This window comes from Capra hircus, chromosome 13 (assembly GCF_001704415.2).
Source record: "Capra hircus breed San Clemente chromosome 13, ASM170441v1, whole genome shotgun sequence".
In the NCBI taxonomy this organism is placed as follows: domain Eukaryota; kingdom Metazoa; phylum Chordata; class Mammalia; order Artiodactyla; family Bovidae; genus Capra; species Capra hircus.
Genome location: NC_030820.1, coordinates 19,062,156 through 19,074,201, shown reverse-complemented (window position 1 = coordinate 19,074,201; position 12,046 = coordinate 19,062,156). Strand labels below are relative to the sequence as shown.

Sequence of the window (12,046 nt, the reverse complement as noted above, 5' to 3'; positions counted from 1 at the left end):
CCCGGGAGAAGGAGCTTATGGGTTGGGCTGAAGTTCTTACTACATTTAGCCTAAGAGCCCTGCTCCGTGGGAGGCGGTCAAGCATTTCACTAGGTCGGATGTTGGCCGGATCCCTCTCTGGAGACGACGTAGTATCGGAATCTATCCCAGCCTGTGATGGCCTTTATTTACTTTTTTAAACGAATATTTATTTACTTAGTCCTGCTGGCTGTGCTGGGTCTTCGTTGCTGTGTGAGCTTTTCTCCAGTTGCCACTTCTCCTGTTTTAGAGCACTGGCTCTGGGGCCCACGGGCGTCAGCAACTGCAGTATGGGGGCTCAGTATTTGCGGTGCCTGTGGCACGCGGGATCTTAGTTCCCTGATCAGGGGCTGAACTCATGTCCCCTGCATCTTAACCACTGGACTACCAGGGAGACCCTGTGATGGCCTTCAGATTTCTGTCTTCAGCAAATCTCTCTGGGCAGCAATCTGTGTGAATGCGTTTTTGTGTCCTGATGAATAACGGGGACCTGCCTGAAGGGGCAGAGTTTCCCAAGCCAGTGTTTCAAGGGCCGGGGGGTCCACTTCAGGGAGGGACCACAGGCTGGCTTAGCCTCAGGACGTTTTATGTTTCCTGAAGACCAGGTGAGAACACCCACGCCACCAACAGAAAAAGGCTGCTGGATCTGTGGTCAAAGGCCACTGTTGCTGAGGTGCGTACGGCCAGCTCTCCCCAAGGAAAGGAGGGGAAGGGGCGTGCCAAAAGACCCCAAAGTACAGAGCAAGGCAACAAAAGCTGGACTCCGGGTGGACGTGGGGATTTCATTCAGGTTCAGTGAAAGGGCTCAGACACACACCCGGTCTTTCCCAACATTTTACCCTTTCTGCCTCCTATTCTAGAGCCCCTGTGTGCCAAGGTGACACTGATTGTGAGCTGTGCCCACGTCAGATGCCCCCACGGCCCCAGGGTGCTCTCCCCACCCACATGTGGACAACTGTGGGCCATGGCTAAGGAGGGGTCTTGGATAAAGAATGCTCACTGATTAAAGAGACGGCCTGAAAGCTGAGCCAGCCCTCCCCACTCTCTCCGGGTTCTTCTGTTTGTTGGTGTGTCCTTGGCATTAGTGTTTTTTCATTTGTTTGAAACTAAAGCAGGCCTTCAAATAAATGACTCCAAAACAAAAACAAGCCATGACACTCAGGGTCAAAATTTACTCAGTGGATCTGCACCAATAGTGACCATGAGGGATTTTTTTTCCCAAGATGGAGGATCCGCTCCATGTCCTCTAGGGAAGGACAGTGGCCTTGAGCTGGCCGGTCCACAGAACTTTCCTCCCACAGATGGCTGCCTCTCTGTGGCTGTGGCCTTCCTGCCTGCCCTAGGTGAGAGTGGCAGCTTTGCAGCTAGTCACAGGGTAGTTTTTTTCTTTCATTCTTTTTTTCAGGCATGTGGGATCTTATTTCCCCAACCAGGGATCGAACCTGTGCCCTCTGCATTGGAAGCTTGGAGTGTTAACCACTGGACCACCAATGAAGTCCCTCAAAGGGTATTAACAGCCCTCTCACTTCACACCAAGGAGGCCTTTCTCAGTTCCAGACCGAGAAGGAGACATTTAAGCCCATACATGCTCCAAAGAGAGACAAGGACATGTTAACTGGTCTCTTCTGGAACCCAGAATTCCAAATTACCTGGATCTTTGCTACCTTCTCATCAATTCTGCATGTTTCACTCAGCCCCCAGGGCAAGCTTTTAATTTTGGGGAAATGGCAAGCACGAGCTCTCAGTAATCTCTTGATTAGTAATTCAGAGCAAGCATAACTTCAAATAAACAGCAGGCTGAGAAAAACATCTCAGCTCCAAATAATTCAGGACACAGCGCCCGGGGGACAGGGCATGGTGTGGCCTCCTCAACAACAAAAAGCAGCGAGGAGGTGGCGTGTCGTTCGTGGGATCTGAGAGAACACCTTTAGTTCTGTTCATTTGCGCAGAAGCAGCCAAACACACTTGTAAATTAGTTTGTGAGGCGCAGAGGGTAGATGAAAAGGAGTCTTCTAAAACCAGCCCATTACGGAGAGGAAGAAAGAATTAATCTATGAAAGAGAATGAGGAAACACGGGGAGAAAGACAAAACAAAACAACTCCAAGGGTTCTGAGGGGGACGGTGTTTATCCTATGCAGAGTCCATGTCCCTGTGGGAGGTTTAAAGCAATTCTTGAGTCTGACTTAATTTGGCTGGTATTGACTTTTCTTGGAAACATCCGTATAATTTCCTTTTGGCTTCTGGATCTGGGAACATGAGACCCCTTGGTCAGATTTAAACTTCTAATTGCACTTTTCATTTTAAATCAATTCAAAAATAAGCCAGGCCAGAGAGCAAGCTCCCAAACAAACAAGTGAAAATTGATCATCCTTGTCAAAGACTGCATTAGTGGAGGAGAAAGGCAAACTTACAACAGGTTTATTTCCTTCTTTAATGGTGATCCAGTCTTCCCCGTTGGAGCTAATGTCTATTCTGTACGTTTTGACGTAGTATTTCCTCCTGGTTTCCTTTGAAATGGCTCCCTGTGTCCCGACAGCAGTGACAAACCGCAGAAGGCCCAGGTCTACCTGCAAGACAATACAAGCCTGATCAGTTGCCCATCCTGATACCTCTGCAACGTGGAGCATCTTTTCCTGTGGGGACCACGATGTAGTCTTCCTCCACCTGGGGTCAATAGGCTCTAATTCCATCAGTATCGACAGCCCGAAGAAAGTCTCGGATATGGTAAGACAGCCACTGCCCTAGCTGGCAACCGCCAGGAAGAGAACTTTCTCATCCTTGCAACCGGCAATCAAGATTGCTTGATCCTTGGAACAAAAGAGAAAACCAGGTCCAATATCATATGACTGTATTTTCTAAGAGATTAATGATACTTTCTAAACAGCACATTAATAAATGTCATTTTATAGACAGAAAACCAAGACAAGATAAGCTCCCCTCCTGGTCATGGAGAAGCCTGGACTAGAACTTGAGTCTCACATGGCCCCATTTCCCATTGCTCTGCAGCAACCTCCCTCCTTCTAAATAGGATGTGGACTGGAACTATCCTGACTCTGAAAACCCTTGTGTGTGCAGGGCTTTGGGAAACGTGCCATCAATTTGTAATCTGGAATGGCCAGATTGTATTTCTGTATAATACAGAGATTTAAAGAAACAAAGCACAAATATTTGGCAAAATATTTCATAATGTTCACAAAAAGTAATTGCATGTTACGACTGATTAACACTAACAAGATATTTCAATAGTATATTCAGTAGTAAGAGGCCGTTTCCCCTGAAAATGGTGAAAAAAACAACCGCCCCCTCCTTAAACCATAAGCTACCCTCTTCCCCAACTGCAACGGCAGCATCTCGCTTTCCAGTTGCTACAAGACAACCCAGTTCTCAGGAAACAATATTTCAATTAACCCTCCAGTGCCCATGGACCATAAACACCTAAACAATTTCCATTTTATGTACAACCTGTCTCCTGAAGAATGGCTATTGTCTTCCCCAAATTGCTTTTTCCTGAAGGCCCTTGGAGCGGTTAAATCAACATGTTGCCAATACCTTCAAAACTGAAGCAAGACCAAAAACAACAACAGCCCCACCACAGAGAAGCCAGCTTGAACACACACAATTCAACAATAGGAGATTTCATCTAAAAAGGAAGGGGATACTACTCAGTGTAAAACAATCTTTATTTCATTATCCTGATTTTAAAGATGTAAAGTCCAGGCTCAAAATGCTTTTACCAGGTTTAAAAGAAAAAAGGAGCAAGCCTTTAATAGAAATACATATTTTAAGATGATAATGGTAGATATGGTCTAAATCTTAACAAATTAGCACTTATCCAACATATTTTTATTAAGTGCCTAAACCTGCTAACTGAAATTTGCATTTTTTCAAAAATGAACTCTAACACTTTGTATAAATTTGTGTACACATTTCAAAAACGGGAGGCAGCCCCGTTTACCAGATGTAGCCAATAAAAATACAAGATATTCAGTGAAATCTGAATTTCAGATGAATAGCAAATGTTTTTAAAATAAATACATCCCATGCAGTATTTGAGACATCCTAACAACAGGTTCATTGCTTACCTGAAGTTCAAATTTTACTGGGTGTTCTTTTCTGGATGTGATCTGGCAACCTTAAATCTAACTCTGTTCTGAACAAATAGTCAGATGATCTTAGGTTGCTGCAAAAACTCGCTGATTTCTTAATGCTGCAACTTGAAAGTTAATGGCTACTCTAGACATGGATGCACTGAACAATTTCAACTGTTTTCAAATGCTCTCATAATACTTAGGGCTTTACTAACTGTCCACTGAGTCACGCCCTCATGCCCAATACCCAATCCACTTCAACCTGAAGAGCCCTTAAAACCTTGACTTTCAAGGGACTGTGAAGCAGAGCCGTGCAAATAAACTCAGTCAAAACTACAGATGGCTCTTTGGCTTGGAAATGATTAACTTCCCGAGAGTGCATATGCAGCTTAGGCTGATTAGAAAGAGCTCTAGAACTTCACGCTCTGGTTGTCCTTTTCCTATTTTTAAAATTTTGTTCTTAGGATAAGAAGTTAACGGGTAGTCAACTAGAAGAATCCTAGCACTAGAAACAGCCAACTTTAAAAGAAGGATCTATTGACTGGAATTAACCGGATGCCCAACGCAAGAAATGTCCAAAGTCCCAAACTGAGAGGTCCCAAAGCATGTGCATGAATCACTCATAAAGAAGAAAAGATATGTTCTTTTCTTAACAGCAATGAAATGCATTCACAACCTCCCCTTGTAATTGCATGAAGCTTCCTGCTATACTTTCAAACTCTGCAGATTCTCTTACTGCACTGGGATACTTGAAATTTCACTTCATTTTTCTTTCTAACATTACTGCCACTGGGTTTAGAAAGAGTGAATGACAACCAAATAATTATAGCTGGGACTTGAACCATTGTAATTAAAACTGAATGGTACCCAGAACTCTAACAAGACACAGCCCAGTGCTGGAAACTCTCACTTGCAACACCATGAGTGTCTCTTAAATCCTTTATCCTTGGGGACCCTTGTGGACTGCCCTAAAAGCGACTCTCAGTGCCTGAGAGAGTTTGGGAGGAGATAGATATCAGCCTCAGAAGCACCACTGCTCACTCTGCACGTATCTGTAGGGAGACCCAGAAGGACTTACTGGGTGTTTACACCTTTCTTAGGGTTGAAGCCATCTTTGCTAATCATGACGTTGCTTTGATGTACCTTTTTATTTTTTATGGGCTTCCCTAGTGGCTCAGAGGGTAAAGCATCTGCATGCAATGCGGGAGACCTGGGTTCGATCCCCAGGCAGAGAAGTTCCCCTGGAGAAAGAAATGGCAACCCACTCCAGTACTCTTGCCTGCCTTTCTCAGGGTCGAAACCATCTCTGCTAATCATGACGTTGCTGTAATCTACCTTTTTATTTTTTATGGCTGTGCTGCACAGCATTTGTGATGATAGTTCCCTGACCAGGGATAGAACCTGCACCCTCTGCACTGGAAGCATGGCATCTAAACCACTAGACCACCAGGGAAGTTTGGGATTTACGTTTTCAGTCTCACCTGCTACATCCACTTCCCTTCAATGTATCTTTCAGCCACATCAAGTATTTATTCTTCCTAAAAGACTTGCCTTTTCTGCCTTTGCACCTTCACATATAAAGTTTTCTTGACTTAAAAGGACATTTCCTCTTTTCTTTGACCACACATGACTGTTTCCTCTTTTTGGCCTGGTGGGCACAAGTCATTTCTAACCTCAGCATGTTTAGTGCAAGGCTCAGTTAGCCAACTCTCAAGTCAATATATTGTGTTTTTCCTATACTTGCATCCAGACCTTTAAGATTCAAGGAGTGTTTGTTTTTCTATCTAGAAAAGTGGTAGGTGTCTATTAAAAATTCCTAGGATACAGAAGAGTCTAAAGAAGAAACTGCAATCTCTGTAAGACCACCAATAGGAAATAACCACTGAAAGTAGTCTTCCAGAGTTGTTTTTTTTTTTTCCTTATGCAAAATATATGTGACTGTTGTGTTTATGTTTTGTTATGATTGGGTTTATCAAAACATTCGTTCAGGTTTTTAACCTGAAAAAACTTTTTGGTCATCCCAATACAAGGTCATATTACCTCTACGTTTGATAACCTGCTTTTTGTTTAGTTTTATGGATATATTTCCATGGCAAAAATATTTTTCTATACCATCAGTTTCAATGGCTTCATAGTATTGGTTGTAACAACGCCATTGGTTGTAACATCATCTGTTTAGTCAGTGTGCTGCCTGTGAACATTTCTACTCCCCTTGACTGATATTTATCCAGTGAACACTTAGTATCAACTTTCCACTAAGTTCTGTATTAAGTGATGAAGATACAAAGAGAAGCAAGAATGGGAGACACAAACAAGATTACAGGATGGGCCAGTGCATGGAGGGAGGGAGCTAGGGAGCGGGAGACATCTCACAGTCGACTTCCGTGTCTAAGACACCTATTGAAGGATGAATGGTAGGAACTTACAAGTGGACAAAAAAGGGAGAGAATATTCTAGAGAGAAGGAGGAATGGGAAGGGCAGAGGCAAGGGGAAGGAAATGAATGAATGAAATAACATCACTAAACAACCTACCAATGTTTCTTTCTTATCCCTATAGATATTATTTGTCAATAAATGGATTGATCTCTAAAGAGATTGTTCTCTGCTCATTTGGAAGCCTAAAGAAGCAGTTGTCATGAACACTACTCAAAATCTGGCCATCCTCTTAGTGGGTTAGCTTTCTGAATTCTGATGAGCTCGCCCCAACCTCACAGTCTAACAGACACGATTGGCGACCCAAGACAGGCAGCTGAAAAGACAAAGATACAACCCCCAGAAGTTCTATACAATGGCAACCCTCTGTGTTTTGGAGGGTTCATCGTCCTAAATGATATTTCCTTTCTTTCCATAAAAATTTAGACACACAATAACCATAATTAACCTGCTTTCCCTAAATCCAATCAGCCCTGTTCCCATCACCATTTTCTTGTTTTAAAAAGAATGCCATTGTTTCACAGCTGCTTTATTTTTAATTGGAAGATGGGTGTGATTTCACATCTGAGTTTGATGTACTTCTGTTTAACATGAAGGGTGATGTTGAGGGGATGTGATGATGGGGGGTGGAGCCAGAGCTGCGCATCAAATGCCTTCACTGGAATTGTGGAAAGTCTCACTCCGTGTGTGCGCGTGAGAGACAAACATAAACATCTGGTTATTTATCTGATGGTCTGTAGGCGATTTGACAGAAGTTTCCCAAACTCCTTTGGAGTTCGAGCGGCCACTCTCTGAGTTAGCTTATCACCATTAGCAGAAGTGACCCAGTATGACATCCTGTTTCCAATATAAATATAAAAGTCTAACACTGCTGGGAGAATGTCTACACCCACATCTTCTTTTCACTGTGCTCCCCATGCAAAGAGAAGACACAGCTAGACACAGTGGAGGAAAGCCCCCCTTTTATTCTGGGTGGGGAGAAGTGAATTAGTAAAAGAAAACAGCCATCCTCATCCCCTTCCGGGGGCGGGGGATGGTGTCCTACAGCTCCTGTGGATGAACTCCCCACCCTAACGCCCTCTTCCTTGTAAGACGTCTGCAGGTATTAACCCACATGCACTTTATGGCCACAGCATTGTCTTAGTAATGACAGGAAACACATTCCCCAGATAAAAAGAAGTCAGGAGAGAGACACATTTTACTGGGAATCACTTGAGGACAGAGGGCACGTTTTTAGCATCGTGCAGTAAATCATCGTGCAAACCTCTGCAAACTGCTGGTCAAACACCAGCATGCAGCCTCCCAGCCATGCAACAAATATCATTGCTTCTTACAATAACGCATAACCAGCTACGGGTAACATCAGAATGTGGAAAGCCTCATTTCTAAAATGAAAATCTGTCTTGCTCAATAAAATACCGTCCCTTGCGCGAGCATTGGCAAGGGAATGTTTCCCGGTGTTTAACATTCCCAAGACAGGTCTGTACGAGAGCCTGAAAAAATAAAAGACAAAGAATGGAAGTCTGATTAAAAACAGGAAAGATACTTTTTTTGATGGGGGGAGGTGGAGTGTGTTGGGTTCTTTTTAGAGCATCTCCGATGACTCAAAGACCTGTTTAATTCATCACTAGACACTACAAGCTAAAGAAAATATTTTTAAGCAATTGTCTCATTTCCTCAGATAACACACATGCTTTCTGATAATGCCTGAGCATCTGAACATGGATACTGTTCCAAGATCTTGGGGCTTAATTCACGGTACCTGATCACCTCGTTCCTTGACTTGGGACCTTGGACTTTTTACAGTTATGAATAGGCATACAATCGTTTTACAGTTGGTGACACGGTTCTCTCTTTATGTATTTTTTCATGATTACCGTGTTACACAGGAAAAAAAGACTGATGACTTAAATTACCATTATTAATGGAAATTTTATAGGGTAACTCTTCTGTGTCAGGCATCTTTGCCCTCCGTCCTCAGTTGCTTCAGTCATGTTCAACTCTTTGCAACCACATGGACTGTAGCCTACCAGGCTCTTCTGTCCATGGGATTCTCCAGGCAAGAATACTGCAGTGGGTTGCCATGCCCTCCTTTAGGGGATCTTCCCAACCCCGGGTCTCCTGCGTCTTCTGCATCGCAGGCAGTTTCTTCACTGCTGAGCCACTGGGGAAGCCTGTCAGGCATCTTATTAAGGGTTATACTTAGATACATTATCTCTTCAGCTCTCAACAGTCATACAAGGAAAAGGTTTTGTGGACAAAGGAACAGAGAAACAAAGTATATGAGTCCCTTGTTCAGAGTAACACACATGTTAGAGACTAATCCAGATAAATTTCTCACTCCCCATCAGATTGGCGGCCCATGTACTTGCCACCACCACACCCACGCTCTGCCTCAGTTCCTATCTTCAAAACCACAATTATCAAAAGTTAATTTAGAATTTCTTAGTGAACAAACATTAAATCTTGTAGTTACTCTTTCTGCAAATTCAGTATTTTTGCATAATGACGGAGAATCTAAAACCTTTTATGATTACTTTGACTGCATCGAACATTTACCTGGACTACTGGAAAGCAAAATTTTGCAAATGACTCCCTTATGCTATTGAAAAACGAGACGGTGGTGATGGATCATTTTTAGCAAAAGATAATGAGAAAACATTTTAAAATTCTGGTAAAGAATACAAATATCCAAGAGCAAGAAAAGTGTAATGCAGGAAGAACCTCACCGATTTTCTTTTCTCATCTTTTTTTTTTTCTTTCTTTTTTTCTTTTCTCATCTTAATGGCTTGAATTAATTTTTTTTTTTCCAGAAAGGAAAGCATTTTGCTGGGTGGAATGAAACTATTGGTTGCAACAAAACCAGTGTTGGTAGGAAAACAATCCCGAGTGAGTGGACAGATGGAGTTTCCTCTCCAAAGACTTGAGTCAAGCAGCTAGAATAACACTAGATAGGGCTGCACAGCTCAGATGCAGCCTAAGAGGCTGGCTTCCCTGATACTACTGTGCATACCACAAAAGAACAGCAAGGAAAGGGCAAGAGAATGAAGTCCCCAGACAAGTCACCTCCATCTCCCCTGGCTGATAAGAGAGATCATGCTGCGGGGTGCTCCACTGCCTCTGTACGCTGGCATATCCTTTCATTCTCATAAATATTTGCAGAAACCAGAAGCAATGAATGAAAAAAGAAATATTTGGGGGGACTTCCCTGGCAGCCCAGTGGTTAAGACACTTCTCCCACTCTAGGGGGCATGGGTGCAATCCCTGGTCAGGGAACTAAGATCTTACCTGCCGTGTGATGCAGCCAAATCACACAAAAAAACAAATACCTAGAAAAGAAAATCTGAATTCTGATATGCACTTGGAACTAGAGCTCCATCTGGTTCTGTCTGAAGAGTAAGAGCTGCCGTAGCTGTTAGAACTGACAAGAGGCACGGTAGGAGGAAAGGAAAGGGACTCGAAGTGACAGGTTAATGCTCCAGGGTCCCCACTAGAGACGTTTCCAGAACCCAGTGACTCAAATCACTCCCACACGGAAGCCAGGAGGATGCTGCTCTGGGAGGGGACAGCCAGGCGGGTCCACATCTCCTCAGAGGGTCAGATAGAGCATTTCAAAGATCTTTAGGAGAGCAGGGCACAGGACTATGACGCCCATGCCTGAACATGCTCAGCTTCACAGATGACATATTTAAGACAAATATGGGAGGTGTGTGTCTTCACAAACTCCTTGCAAAATCTGAGGGTTCTTCTCCCCCTTCTATACGCTCTAGAACAGATATAATTGTGTTCAGAAAAATCAGACAAGTCTTCCATTAGGATTCCTCAGTTACTCACTAAGTCTGCAAAATCTGGTTGTCAGGAGGCAGTATATTTTGAAAACAAAGGCAGTGAGAATGAGATTGTATGAACTCATTGTTCCTATAGACCTTAGGATACAAGTGCTCAGCATCAAAGATAACTGGAAACTGCTATGCAGAGTTAAGGAGAAAAGCTGATTGAATGCCTAGACTTTGGGAAAGATTGTTTTATATTTTTTTAGACAAACACCAACCCAAGCATTCTGTCTTGTTTCTCCTTAAAGTGAAGAAGATTCCTTACTGTAGCACCATGTTCACTTTCAGAAGAGGACCTCAGAAACTTTTAGTAGCTTGGTCAAGATAACTCCTAGATTGTGCCCTCTTCCAGCTTAGATACCTGGGAGTTGCTGCTGGACCGAAAAAGATTCAAGGGCTTCATATTTTTAATTAACATTTTTTTGAGTGCTTATTTGTTAAGTTACATTAAATGGAAACCCTGAGCCTAATCCTTTGATCTGGAAAGAGGATAAGCATTCAGAACGAAACAAATGTAATCCCTAGAAACTTGGTTAAGAATTTAACCTACAAACCATATAGCAAAAACTGCTTAACAGAAATGTCTTAAGAAAGAAAACTAAGTATGCTGCAGTTCAAAAAAGTTGCAAATATGTACAAATATTTATACATCCTCAAAGATGTATAAACATGATTCAGATCTAGTCAAATGTTTCACAGGACTCATATCAGGGGCTCTTACTAAAAGGTTCACTCAGCAAAGATTTGGCGAGCATTTCCTACATGGAGGAGCAGGCAGGCTTAGGCGCTCCTGAGATAACTTTTGGCTTTATCCATCAATTGTTAATTGTAATACTCGTGAACACTAGGAAAGCATTCTCCTAGTAGAAGGCTCAATGGGTAGGAATCACTTGGGGTCGGTAGACAAGAGCAAACTGACGGGTCAAGTGGAATAGATCCGGCTGACTGCACCCACTGACGTCTCGTGAGACCAAGCAGACTGTGAACAGATCTCTGGCCTCTGACATCTGTCTCAGCCAAAACCAAGAGGGCGCAGCAATGGAGGAATGGATAAAGGGGGGTCCGGGTGACAACCGACTTAAAACATAATAGTAGCATCTATGCCCTCTGCATATAACTTCAGTAGGACTGTATTATGTAGACAAAGCATTTATTATTGTTTTTTTATTATTAAAAACATTTTGGGAAACCTATAAATGGATATATGGAGCCAGGGTACAAGTCCATTGTGTGTCTTAAAGCCTAATAATGGTGCTTCACACATCGTAGATGCTTAAACTGAAACTGTGAAATTGAAGCAAACTGAAGGATACCAAGGGTCCAGATAAAAACATTTAATCCATTAAATCCAACAGATATTTATGGTATGCCAGACTCGGGAAGCAAGCAGGCCTGCACAGAAAAAAATGACAAGACTGAAAATAAAAACTGCCACCGTGACCACAAATGAGTCATTGTGAGGTTCAGAAGATGGTTATGGGCTCAAGGGGAAAGTTCAGGCTTTATGCAATAGAGATCATCTGAATCGCTGAGACTGGACTTCACAGGATAGGATAAGATTTTGGCTGGAAGGGGCCAGGGTTGATGAGCTAAAAGCAGAAGGCACAGGAAAAAAAATCCTACCCAACTGCCTATATTTAAAAATATCTGATATGATGAACATTTTCCTCCT

The 12,046-nt window shown here is 42.8% G+C and overlaps 1 protein-coding gene across 4 annotated transcripts in view; it reads right to left on the bottom strand.

The window, feature by feature from the left end:
• Positions 1-12,046, bottom strand: part of NRP1 (neuropilin 1) — a 149,130-nt gene that overhangs the window by 43,844 nt on the left and 93,240 nt on the right. For all 4 annotated transcript variants that reach the window (XM_018057071.1, XM_018057072.1, XM_018057073.1 and 1 more), the window contains exon 7: positions 2,431-2,586. In XM_018057071.1, the coding sequence (XP_017912560.1) occupies positions 2,431-2,586 (156 nt within the window). The remainder of the gene's footprint in view (positions 1-2,430; positions 2,587-12,046) is intronic.